General features: G+C 43.3%; 1 protein-coding gene across 2 annotated transcripts in view; it reads left to right on the top strand.

Moving 5' to 3' along the window:
- GALNT7 (polypeptide N-acetylgalactosaminyltransferase 7) overlaps positions 1-13394 on the top strand; it is a 597040-nt gene that overhangs the window by 312898 nt on the left and 270748 nt on the right. For both annotated transcript variants that reach the window (XM_078677071.1, XM_078677072.1), the window contains exon 3: positions 5659-5825. In XM_078677071.1, coding sequence (XP_078533197.1) covers positions 5659-5825 — 167 coding nt within the window. The remainder of the gene's footprint in view (positions 1-5658; positions 5826-13394) is intronic.

Below are 13394 nucleotides of genomic sequence, written 5' to 3' on the forward strand. Positions count from 1 at the left end.
ACCAATATCTCACACTTTCCTAATGCGAGACCTATTGCATTGCAAATGCTTGTTCTCCCTTGCCGCCTTTCTACACAACATCCACCACTCCCTTCCTGCCCTCGAGCCTGACCTTCGACCTCTGCAAACATTAGAAGAGCTACCACAGTTCCTCCTAGGATAACTACCCTGGGGACAAGAAACCTTCTTTTAGGTAACATCCCTAGAACATCCCACACTTTCTCTCCTAATAAAGGACCTGAAAAGCTAAGGGTGACAGCCTCTGTAATCAATTTAACCTGGTTAGTGCTTGAAAGGTTGAAGGGCCCATATCCTGCTCCTTCTAACCCAGCTGCTCAGCGCCTCATTAGTCCACTTTTTATCCCAACCTGTGTTTTCCCACATGTAAACGCCTACTGTGTCTCATAAAACTCTTACCCACATTACCTTATCCACATTTCAACACATTAAATCCTAAACTCAAACATGCTACTGAAACATCCCTGTGCTGCTTTCTTATTCCATCTCCAGCAACCCTCCAGGGTTTTGTGGCTGCTTCTCCCCTTCTCTGCTGTAGCAGGACAACAGCAGGTCTTGGAAAATCTGCTCCGTCTTCCACTCATCCCAGTCCCTCGATGAGTATGGGCCTCCGTCCACAATCGCCGTCCATTTATTTCATCCTACGTTTCTTGTCCATTGTGAACAGTGTACACCACAAAACCATCCCCACATTCCCACTGTAGAGTTATCGTCAGTTGTCCCCATATCCGCTGTACAGAACTCGGTGCATCTTGAAAGATGAACAGCAAAGTTCTCGTTCACATATGCTTTACTTTAAACACAAGTACCACCGTTTCAGCTGCTAATGGGGTGAGTAGGAGGTATAATGAGCTTTGACTCTTAAGTTCTGCCTTGTCATATGCTTAGAATGGAAGGAGGAAGCCGAATTCTTTATTAGAGTAAAATACATTGCGTGGCTAGGGCAATAAATAGTCTGCAGAGAGCCATTGGCCACTCCCTGACGTATACAGGCAATGTTTGTCTCTGAGATTTGAATTCCCAAGGACTTTACTCAGCAGTTGTTTTTTTCATATATATATTTTTTTTACACAGTCTGACTCCGTGCTGTAAAAAAGCATGCAAGTAATGGCGGCCTTTTTTTTTCTTTTCTCTGTGTGTTTTTTTTCCTTTTCAGCTCTGCTGCCTTCTTAGTATTGGTGTGGGTAATCCGACACCCATGTTGAAGCGGGAGGTGGGGCAAAGTGGAAAGCCTTTGACGCCGCACAATAGCTTGTCCCTAGAGAACTCGTGTGTCATGGCGTTTTATGTTCTAACCACAAGACTGCACAACAACCTCTTGTTTTCGTGTACGGCTGGCGCGGCACGTTGCATTTCCCTTTCAGAAATACCGTTGATTTCTAACCGAGTAGAACAACATACCATTCTATTTATAAACATCTTGCAACAGATCTTTGGCGTAATTTTGCTGGTGTCAGAACTCGAACGAGCAAACTTTAAATGCTGTGCTTTTTTGAGAAACCGTCCCATGTAGAACCGCTTGAGTGAAATGTGGCTCAACGTGCTTTTTCGTGACATATTATCTTCCTTATCCCTAAAACGCTTTTTCCAAAACCATAACAGAACCCCTCGCAAAACCCAAGAAAATAGAGGTGCAAATCACTGCAAATATAGAGGTACTCTCTACCTAGCGAAGACTTGAGATGGCGCCTAAAATTCTGTCAGGCACCAGAACTTTGATTCTGCTGACTACAGTGATGGAGAGAACAGCTGGCAGAAGAGGTCTAGTCCAGCCCTGCCAGTGAGGCTCCGCTCGGTATCCTGTGCAAGGAGAACGCAGTTGTAGTCGCCATCTGGGTGTGAAAAGTACATTTACTGATAACTAACCCATCCCACAGAAGAGGGAATGCTGTAACTTGTCCTATGCTCAGGAAGGCTGTTATGTAACGGAGGTGCTCCTAAAGTACTGACTAAAGGCCTGTGTCCCTGGTGTTGGACAACACTAGGCCGAAAACCTTGGACAGAGTAGAAGAAAGTTCACTGCGTCCTCTTTAGACTGATTCCTGAGATGCCAGTAGTCTGGGTATGGGTAGGTGCACACCAGTTGGACTCTGTTGAACTACATCCAGGGAAGATAGTTTTGAGGCAGAATACAAGAGGTGAAATATGATTATATAAGTCACTTCTTGTGAATGAATGCTGCAAGGATATGTATGTGCCTTTGTAGAATTTTCGCTTCTTTGTTTATAGAGACTATATTCAATCTCCTTTGTTCAGAGGACTAAACCTGGGCCAAAGTGACCATGTTCCATCTCTCTTTTAATATAACAATATTCACTCATCTCAGGGTCTATTTTGAGTAGAGCCATCCATCTGACTTCTATAGTAGGAAAATATGCAAACTTAAGACGTTCAGCTGGTGATCTCTGAGTCACCTGTTTAAGAAAATAAGATGTAATGGTGTCGCAGAGCATTGCAGAAGTCAAACTATTATAATCTTGCCTGTCTTTCTGCCGCTAACCCTTTCCAGGGAGTGAACCCCTGTCTACTCTCTGTCCAGGATCATGCCGGGAGGAACGATGGCTTGATAAGAATTGTGGATTTTTTCTTTTAGATATTAGACAGGTGCAGGTCGAGAGGAGAGTTTGCCCTGTATACTAAAGTTGAATCTGTGTGTTTCAGTCGCCCAGAGAACTGCAAGGCATTGTACGACTGGCTGCTAAGGGATGGCTTCTTTATCAAGCCATAATATCACCAGAGCCTCCCTTGATTCATAGATGAATCGAGAAGTAGTAGACCACTGACTGGATATGAGCACGGAAAAGAGAACTTTCTGCATGCCATCATTGCACATGGTTTGCAACTTTGACGTCACTGGAATTCTTCAGCAGCCGGTTTGTCTCCTCAACAGGGAACTCTGATTTCTGTTGAGCTGCACAATTGCGTATTGGTGCTTGGAGGCAGCCGTTTCTTCAGTTTATCTTACGTTTCTGCCAGTCATCCAAAGAAGATGGATTGAGAGGTGGTTTGACAATCCACTTTGTTTTTCTGGACAGCCCACAAGCCGAAGAACACGTTCAAGCGGTAATCAACTGCAACTAGAAGGTGTTTAGGTGTTGATTGTGCATGTCATTCTGAGGAGGTTTCAGCGAACAACATGATCTTTTTGAGCCAAGGGCAAATGCAGATTCCCTATCATACAGCAGTTTGATTGAGGAGCCCACAAGCCCCCTTTCCTGAGAGTGCATTCTTCAGTCAGTGGTCTTGGCCTGAGGAGTGTCCCGGCCAGGCTCAACTGTAACTCATCAAGTAAAGTAAAACATGCATTAGCGCCAGGGACAGGTGGCAAGAGAGGTATTCTCATCTGATTTGCAGATTCTGACCTCCGCCCCCATATCACAAAAAGTGGCGCTTAGATTCCACTTCTCACTTTCCTCTTATATAACACAAACTGCCCAGAAAGAGTTACCTAAATCTTTAATTCTGTTGCTGTCCTATTACCCATTTACAAGCACCAGCTGTGTTTTGATTGTAGTAAACCATTCACTAACGTGCCGGCCAGACAGTTAGAAGGGAGTGCTCTCCTGGGAATTGATAAAGACTTGTTATGCTGTTGGGTTGTGCTTCGGGCATATGCACCTACATTGTTCACTCTTTGGTCCCCTGAATAAACTGTGATGTTATTTGTAACTGGAGTCACCTGCCCAAGGTTGAGTTAAGGGTACCGACAGGTGGGATCAAAGTTACCATTTGCACCCAGTCAGCAACACTTCGCTTCACTGGAAGAAGGATTGTTAGTGGTATGGTTTCTCATCACCATCATACTCGGCCCCACTGATAAGTTGTTACGTTTGTCCGCTGTCCCGGAACTATAGGAGTGCCCTCCTAAGAATGACAGATGAGATTGTAATATCCTGAGAGGTGTTTACTAAGAGGCTCAGGTGTGACCTCAGTAAAGTGCCTTCAGTTGGTTTTATGAACTGACAATGAGATGTCCATGGCCAGGACTGTCCTTGGTGTATCCTCCAAATATGAATATATCCTCCATTTTAATAGTAGCAATATGTTTAGGGCTTGTGAAGGAAACCGTTCTGCCCTTCAAAGCGTTCATCAGCTGTGCCTAAGAAATCGACCCATTTTTGAAAACAATTATCCCAAAGCACTTCCTCCCCGATTAAAACAGATATTGGAATTGCTGTTGGGCAAGCTGGAGCAGAGAGAGGACAGTCACAAGACTGTGGTGAGCAAAATAATGGATTACACCCAGATCTGGGGGTGAATGTTTAACAATGTTCAACATTCTGTCCATCATCTTTTTGTGTTGCATTTTCACCCTAAGTAGGAAGGGTATGCCCAGACATGAGTCCTGTGCTTGCTACACCACCGGTTTCAAGGTAGCCAGGCTGATGCGGGTGATGCCCCGAAACCGGTCCCAGGATGCTTGTTTTCTGGTCCAGGGAGGACCTGGCCTGGCAGTTCGGGCTGGACTGTTCCCATGAGTAACAGAGTCAATGCTGATTTGCATATGGCTAGGTCCAAACTGGAATGGCATGGTGTGCACACAATGATGGGATTAAACCCAGATGTTTGACAATGTTCAACAGTCTGTCCATCACATTTGTGTGCATCATAGGTAAGTTGCTATACCTCAAAAGCATTTGAGTTCATTGTGTCAAACTCTTAGTATCATCCTCAGCAGACCATTGTAGTCTCTGGTCTGCGCACAACTTAAATATAGAGTGTTGGCTCAATCAAGTATGTGCCGCAGTTCCAGCTTCATCACTGCCTAGATGGATGTGTTCTCCATCTTCTGCCAGTAAGTTGTCAACTTTAAATGGGATGGACAGAAGTATAGCTCTCATTTTGTCAACAGCTTCAGTTCCCCTAATTATAGTCAACATTATAGCTTATAGTTTAACCAATTGTTGCCAAGGGTCAGGCTATTTTAGGATTTTAAAGACTAGGAAGTACAAGACATAGACTAGCTGAGTTGGTGTTACAATTTTCAGGAGATCCAAGCAGCCCGGCATCGATAATGCTGTGATTTTTCCTCTTTGGTCTACCCCCTTTCAATTTAGTGAGCTAAACTTGTGTATCAGACCCATGTAACTCTTCTCAAGTGCTGGGATTGGGAGACATTCCCACATACCCTATACGCGGCCCTGACATTATCAAAGCTCTGGATGTAGACTGCTGTATCTATTTGTTTGCCGAAGATATCATCTCTGAAGTACAACCCCTGCATTTTATTGAGCGGGTGATATGAGGTATTTTGATCTAGTAAAACTAGATGGTGCACTAAGGCGCTCGACCTCGGACCTGGGGAACTTGGTTCGAGTCTCGGTAACGACGCCAAAACCTCCTGTGATTCTGGGCAAATCACTTAATCTCCCCGTGCCTAAAAAATGAAAGTGTGTCCTCATGTAATGTAACTGGTGCTATGTAAAGCGCTCTGATAACTGATTCGGTTCGGTTCAAGTTCGCGCTATATAAAACTCTAAAAAAAAAAAAAAAAAGAAAGAGAAGACTCATAACCATCTAAGTATTGACGCTTTTTTGCATCAATCTTCCATTACTGTGTGTGTTTTATTAATGTGCCAGTAACTGCAGAGGTACGATTTCCACAACTGCAAGACAATAACAAATATGTAACTCTTTTAGGTGCAAGTACTGGCAGTACGACGAAAACTTGCTGACATCCAGCATCATCATAGTCTTCCACAACGAAGGATGGTCCACTCTGATGAGGACGGTGCACAGCGTCATCAAGAGAACGCCCAGGAGGTACCTGGCAGAGATTGTTATGATTGACGACTTCAGTAACAAAGGTAATCCATCTGATGAACTGCATGGTGTTCGCACTAAGGAGTGAATAAATGTCCCATGTTACATGTTTAAGACCAGGGTTCTCCAAAGTCGGTCCTGGAAGGCGGGATCCCTGCCAGGTTTTTAGCATATCCCCATTTAGATAAATGTAGTTATCTTAAAAAATCTGGCATGAAGGACCCAATTCGGAGAACCCTGACATCCAATTCTTTGAGGTGGCTGCCTTCTCGGCAGATGGAAAGAAAAACTGTCTGCCTGCAAATGGCTCTGACTGTTGAGAACAGCTGCCACTGTTTTTACACGCGATAGAAATAGCCTCTGTGCTGATAGAATTGCTGGCATGTGCTTTGAGATTTTGAGTAGCACACACTGGTGGAAGCTCCTGCATACACAGATACAGTGTAATTGATTTCCGCACGCCCTTGCTTAGAGGCCTTTATGTTTTTTAAGCCCGCTACTTTAGTTGCCTTTAAATTTACATTCTTTCTGATGCTTTTTGATTGCTGCATTCGTTGTATTGTATTTGTTCTTTAGATTCGTTCTCATTTTAGGGCATAAGATATCCACTCTGTATGCCTTCTGCTCTATTGAAGTGAAGATCAAACAAATTGCTGATATAAAACCACTCGTTGACGCCGTCATTTGGGAGTTTGGAAGAATCTAGTCGCCCAGGCATCTTTGGGACTATTTAGGTTTTTTCATCCATTAGCCAGCAGCATACTGCTTGGCTGTCCCTGCTGGTGTGTAGGTCTTGAGGCCTAGACCACAGCCCATTCAAAGACACTTAATGTGTAAGCTGAGGGTAACCTTCATGAGTCTGACATCAGTGTCTAATGTGCCGATGATTGTCTCTCTGGTGCGAATAGCAAAACTGAGTATTTGTTGCAGTAATAGTTTGTCATGAAGTCCAGCTTCTTAAAGTGTGAAAAGGCATGCTATAGTTTCTCAAGTGTTTTCACTGTTACAGTAGACCATGATTTGTACATTTGGCACCTTTCAATTTCATGTTTAAACCAGGGCTGGACTGGGAACCCAAAGCAGTCCTGGCAATTTTGTCATACAAGCCTCCTGTGGGAGGAAGGGCGATGCAAGTGTAAAACACTGCTGCTTTTGTTACTGGGGGGTGCTATCGCAGCACCCCAGCAGAACCGACTCCCAGTAACAAAACTGGCCCCCACCGCTGTAAAACCGCCCCCGGGCTCCCGGGGAAACGCTTAATGCCCGCTACAGCCAGTCCGGCCCTGGTTTAAACCCAGTAAAGCAAAAACATAAATTTGGCCAGGGCAGCTGGTGTAGAGCAGCCCCACTGCCCTCAGAACCCGTCACAGTAGGCCCTCTCTCAGTGCTGTGCTAAAGTAGTGACAATCCTTTATGCATTGTTTGGGGTCCTCACCGAATGTTGCCCAAGGAGCTGATTATTTTTATACTCGGCAAAATAATTGTTTAGTTATATCTGCAGGTGGGGTTTCTCTTTACAGTAGTTCTCACATATCTACAACTTTTAAAGATGTGTTTTTATAGCTGCACCTTGAAGACAGATGTGTTTGTTTAGCTTCCATATATCTGTGTCTTTTCTTACAACTTAGGTAGTGGCATAATCCGAAATGATGCCCCCCCCTGCAAAATGTGAAGACGGTCCCCTCAGTATTCCGTATCTCACAGATATTTATTGGCTGGGGCTGAATGGGCCCCACTCCCCCTGTGCCACAAGGGCTGCAGGAGCATGTGTTATGCCCCTGAAACTAGGCCTCAGTGACATTTTAATTATGCTGGAGTAATTGTAGTTATTTTGGTAATTTTTTATTGCTCTTGTGACATAAACCACTCAAAATTACATGATTATTATGGTGTACTTGGGGGTGGGGGGCTACCACAAGAGCACAGGACCAGAGCGAGAGTGGCTGCTACTGTTTGTGTTCTGTTGCATACAGGCCTATTTTCATAGAGATAAATGCATCTTCAGGTCTATCTTGCGCTACGAAAATCGCTCTAAATACAGGGCTACATTCCTTGCATAATTTCACGTAATCTTGAATCATTTTGCTGTAAATTTTGCTTAATTACGTTACAGCAAATTACACGGAGTTACACCCACCCCTACTCAAAATTACGGGAACAATGCAAAGTCTTTGAAATGTTTAATGTCTGATTTGACTACATCATATATTTTTCAGATTTCTCTCTCGGTGTGTATGTTTCAGCTCTTCACCTCCTACACCAAATCTTTCTGGCAAGACACTGGCTGGGTTTCTGATGTGTTGGTTGTGCCGCATGCCTGTCCGTGTGCGACGCAATGGGTCATTTTCTCTTGCCTGAAGTGCTGCATGTCAGGCTGAGGACGGAAGCATTTTGGATTCCATTGGTGTTCCAGGATTTGTTCCTCTATGCATAGCCGCTGTGCGATAAGAAAGACTGAAATTCTTCTCACAAGGCAACTCCTAGATAATAGATACTGTTAACCTTCCTGGCAGTGTATCAGAGCATAGTGTGTTAACTGCTGTTGAAGAGAAAGAACATTAAGCCTGGAAACCCCTCTCTCAGTCCTTGCATGGAAACATAATTTCATCCATTCCTGGCTCGCCACTTAAGTCTCAGTCTCGGATCCAACGCCATGCCAACCCTCTTACCATTGCTTATCCAATGTGTATTTTTGTGTGACTACGAGGTGATGGGAGTTGGTATTTAATCAAAGACATTTGATTAACGGTGTAACCCATTTGGCTAGACAAAAAGGACCAGTAATCAGTAAATAAAGTCAAAAAGTTTTATTACAAATTAGCAGTCAGCCTAGTGAAAATAAATCTCAATACCATGCTATAAAGGTACAGAATAACAACTGGGCAGCCAAACCTCCTGAAGAAGTTCAGGCGCATCAATATGAGAAGATCAGTCACAACAATACAAACAATTAACCCCTTCGTTGCTATGCCTTCCCTCTCCCTGTGCTAAGCCTTTTTTGGCTATTTGGGGTATTTTGTGCTTAGGTCCCTGTAACATTGTTACCACATAAGTTATCCACACCAAATTTGTGTCCTTTTCTTCCTACATCATGGGGATTTTAAAGATACCCAGGGTTTGTTGATTCCCCTGGTGGGGACCCAGAAATGAGCCAAAATACAACTAAATGTTTGACTAAATTGGGTGACTTGTGTGGCTCTCACCAGGGTCTCTTACCCAGAATCCCTTGCAAACCTCAAACTTTCTCAAAAAACAAATTTTCCTCAAATTTCTGTGATGGAAAAGTGATGGAAAAGTTCTGGGATCTGCATGGATCCACCAAATTCCTCTCAACCTGCATTCGCCTAAGTCTTCCAAGAAAAAGGTGCCTCATTTGTTAGGGTAGGTCTAGTGCCCGCCACAGTAAATGACGCAAAACTCAACATGGAAACACGACATTTGTACAGTGAAAATGGACCCTTTTTTTACAAAGTGCCTAGCTGTAGATTTTGAACCCTAGCTCTGCCGGCACCTAAGGAATCCTACTAAACCTATACATTTTTGAAACCTAGACAAACAGGAGAATCCAGGATGAGGTGACTTGTCTGGTTCTCACAAGGTTCTCGTACCCAGAATCACTTGCAAGCCTCAAACATTGTTAAAAAAAAACCACATTTTCCTCACATTTCTGTGATGGAAAGTTCTAGAATCTGCGTAGATCCACAAAATTCCACCCACCCCGCATTTCCCAAAGTCTTCTGATAAAAATCGCACCTTACTTGTGTGGGTAGGCCTAGTGCCCGCGACAGGAAACGGCACAAAACGCAATGTGGACACACCACATTTTTACAGTGAAAACGGACCCTTTTTTTGCAAAGTGCCTAGCTATGCCGGCAGCTAGGGAAACCTAGCAAACCTATACATTTTTAAAAACTAGACACCCAGGGGAATCCAGGATGGGGTGACTTGTGTGGATCGCACCACGTTCTCTTACCCAGATTCCCTTGCCAACCTCAAACTTTGAAAAAAAGCAAACACATTTTCCTCACATTTCTGTGATGGAAAGTTCTAGAACCTGCGTGGTTCCACAGAATTCCACCCACCCGCATTTCCCAAAGTCTTCCGATAAAAATGACACTTCACTCGTGTGGGTGGGTCAAGTACCCGTGACAAGCAAGGGCCCAGAACATATTGTGGAGACATCAAATATTACCTATAACAAAACAACCTGCTTTTGCAAAGAGGGGGGCACCAGGGTTTTTAGCACCGTGCCCAGCGGCCATCTAGTGAAACCTACCAAACCCACACATTTCTGAAAACCAGATGCCCTGGGGAGGCCAGGGAGGTATGGCTTGTGTGGATCACCCAACGTTTCCCTACCCAGAATCCCCTGCAAACCTCAAATTTTGCTGAAAAATCAAAATTTCGGCACTTTTCTGTGTGGGAATGTTGTGGGATCACCGGGTTGAGACAAATTTCCTACCACCGAGTGTTCCCCCAGGTCTCCCGATAAAAATGGTACCTCACTTGTGTGGGTAGGCATAGTGGCTGCAACAGGAAATGGCCCAAATCGTACAGTGGAGACTTCAAAATTACCTATCACGAAACTACATGGTTTTGCAGGGGGGCACCTGTTTTTTTGACCCCGGGCTCACGGTCATCTGTGGAAACCTACCCAACCCAAACATTTCTGAAAACTAGACATCCTGGGGAGTCCAATGAAGTATGGCTTGCGTGGATCCCCAATGTTTCCCTACCCAGAATCCCCTGCAAACCTTAAATTTAGCTGAAAAAATCAACTTTGTCACACATTTTTGTGCGGGATCACTGTGCCAGCACAAATGTCCTACCAACTAGCGTTCCATTTGATCTCCTGAGTAAAATGATATCTCACTTTGAATGAAAACACAAACCATGCTTTGGAAGGTTGGGGAATCTGTTCCCCACCTCTTAAAGCAAAAAAAAGGAAATCCCTCTGCTGTTTATAGCAGAGGGATTTGTTGCAAGTGTGCTCGTGACAGAATGGTTCCATCATGAGCACACCTACACTTGTGCTCGTGACGGAACCATTCCTTCATGAGCGTGGAATGGGTTAACAGCAGTATATGTTGCTCAGAGAAGAGTCTTCGATCTTCTCTCTTAATCATGACTAAGAGCTAAAATCAACTAGTTTAGAATCAAAACTACGGTTATGTCTAAAAGTGTCTCAAAAGTTGGGAAAATCCAGAAAAAGAAAAAATGTGGGAAATTGTGGTAAGGTGTCAGCATTGCAAAAGCTTGGCCAAGAGGATAGACCTGGCACTTATTTTTTTACAAATTAAGCACTGTATTTTTCTACATTCACTGTTGTGAAACATTGTTTGACAGTGGAAGGACAGTTTGAATGATTTACAACAATCCAGTCCTCGTGGTGCTGGCCTCCTGCCTAAAATTCTGAAAATCACTGGAAACTCACTAGGAGAAAGTCTTCTATCAGAACACTCCAGCCCTAAATGTTATCACTTTTTAGCTGTATGGGGAAGACATGTGGAGCAGCTTAATTTTGGCTGCACCCTTACACGTCACAAATACGCAACCTATTTGTGCATTTAGAACTACATACTTACGTGTCCTAAAGTTATCAGCGCAAAAGTGTTGCATTTGAACTCAGTACTGAAGTACATTCACTGTAGACTTAGGAATCTTAACATTATTAAACAATATATTTATATACTCCTTATAGACTTGATAAGAACCATCCTCACGTTATTACTTTAGAACGAGAATGATTTAAACATATGCACTAATGTTTTCGCATTGGTATTCATAATGTAGTCAGTCACACTTTTATTCGTGCATTCAACGTCAATTCACATTTACTGAAATTTAGCATAAATCTAATTCTGAATTTATTGTACTGACATAACACTAAAAATGAGCCCAAAACAGCCGCTGCCCCATTCTCTGACCTAACGCCACCCCAATTACTTGTTCGACATCATCAGCCCAGGCCTTCTTTCTCCACCTAATCCGGCGTATGTGTAGTGCTGCGCCCCTCAGCTCACGCCAGAGGAGGCCTTTATATTGGCCCGCCTTTTCTGGTTTACAACCATTCCAGCCAGAGGTGATTAGGAAGAGTCAATATCTGACTAACTCCTTTTGCATTCCGGTCCTGCCCATTCAAAAGGGATGAACGGAGGCACCTCCCTTTCTCAGATCCTTCTCACATTGAGCATTAAGTAACATTTAGGAAAGGCTTGGTAATGGACCAGGTAATAAATGATCTCTAGAAAGAACCGAAAGACACTCTTTCATGTGTTTTTGCATCTTAATATAAGGAAGCAAAATCTTGAAGAAATCTGTCCTGACACCAATGTTACTTTCTAACTTACATACGAGTCATAAAATAAATGGCCATGATTTAGTAAGTAAGTAAGTAAGTAAAGTAAATATTTTATTTGTATATGATTAATTAAAATCTTTACAAAATTGTAAAACGTCCATAATTGTTGTTACTTAAACATAACAAAAATAGGATGCATAAAATTACAGTGTTATTAACAGTTTTATGGTTACCCTCGAGGGATTTAAAAAGTTCATCTAGCATGGTTAAGTCTCTTTCTTATTAGGTCAAAGAACTTCACAACTTGACAGTTCAATTTGATGTCGCTAGTAGAGAAGCACAGTTTGGCTGCCTGTCTACAGGTCCGAACGGCATGTAGGTTAAAAAAAGGACGTAAGAGATTGAACCTCAAGTCCTTTACGCTAGGGCAGATGCAAATCACATGAACTATGTCCTCCTTGCCGGTTTTGCACATGCGACACTGTTGTGAGGGGTTGTTTCTCTCCCAAGGTGGAAGATGTGGAAGTATAGGAATTACCCTGAGGCGTAATTTTAAGAATTTTTCTTTAACATTTATTTTCATGCCGATGCTGAAGTACGCTTGTGGCCGCAGTTTTTCATAGTCACCCACCGTTAGCCATCCGTGTGCTCTGTTTGCTAGGTCTTTCTTGTCTTCTATCGCTGAGATGATGCTAGCTGATTTTTTGGCTATTTTTTTAAAAGACAAGAGATCTATTGATGTTTCCCAGGTATCAATCAGGCCTAGAACTTTGAGTGATTCATATAAGTAGGCTCTCGGTGCGAGGTTGCGGTGCAGAAGTAGTTCTTCCCATAGGTTTGCATATAAAGATCATCTGCATTGCGAATTTTATGCCAATTTGTTGCATACACGCTCCGCCTCTCTAGAGTTTGTTTCAAGATACTGAATTCTAGTCGGATCTGAGCCGGGGAGACGTATTTGGGAAGATTAAAAATAGCCCTGTATGAGTTGGCAATGAGTGTGTCCAGCAACGCTGCATCCTTACCGTGGTGTGATTCACTCCCGTAAGTGAGAGTCGGTTTTAATTTGGCACTCAATATTTCGAGAAGGGGTTTAAGTGTCAGGTCAGGTAGTTTGACCTTCAATGATTTTAGAGCCAAGTAGGTCATTGTAGCCTTCCCTCGCAAAGATTTGAACTGCGCCCTCGAGGTGTTATTTGAGTCCAGGATTACTCCCAGGTACTTGTATGTAGTGACCTGGTCCAGCTTTTCGCAATTCAAGTACCAGCAAGGGTTCTTTTTTTTTCCTATAATTCACAGCCATCACCTTTGA

This window comes from Lissotriton helveticus, chromosome 2_1 (genome assembly GCF_964261635.1).
Source record: "Lissotriton helveticus chromosome 2_1, aLisHel1.1, whole genome shotgun sequence".
In the NCBI taxonomy this organism is placed as follows: domain Eukaryota; kingdom Metazoa; phylum Chordata; class Amphibia; order Caudata; family Salamandridae; genus Lissotriton; species Lissotriton helveticus.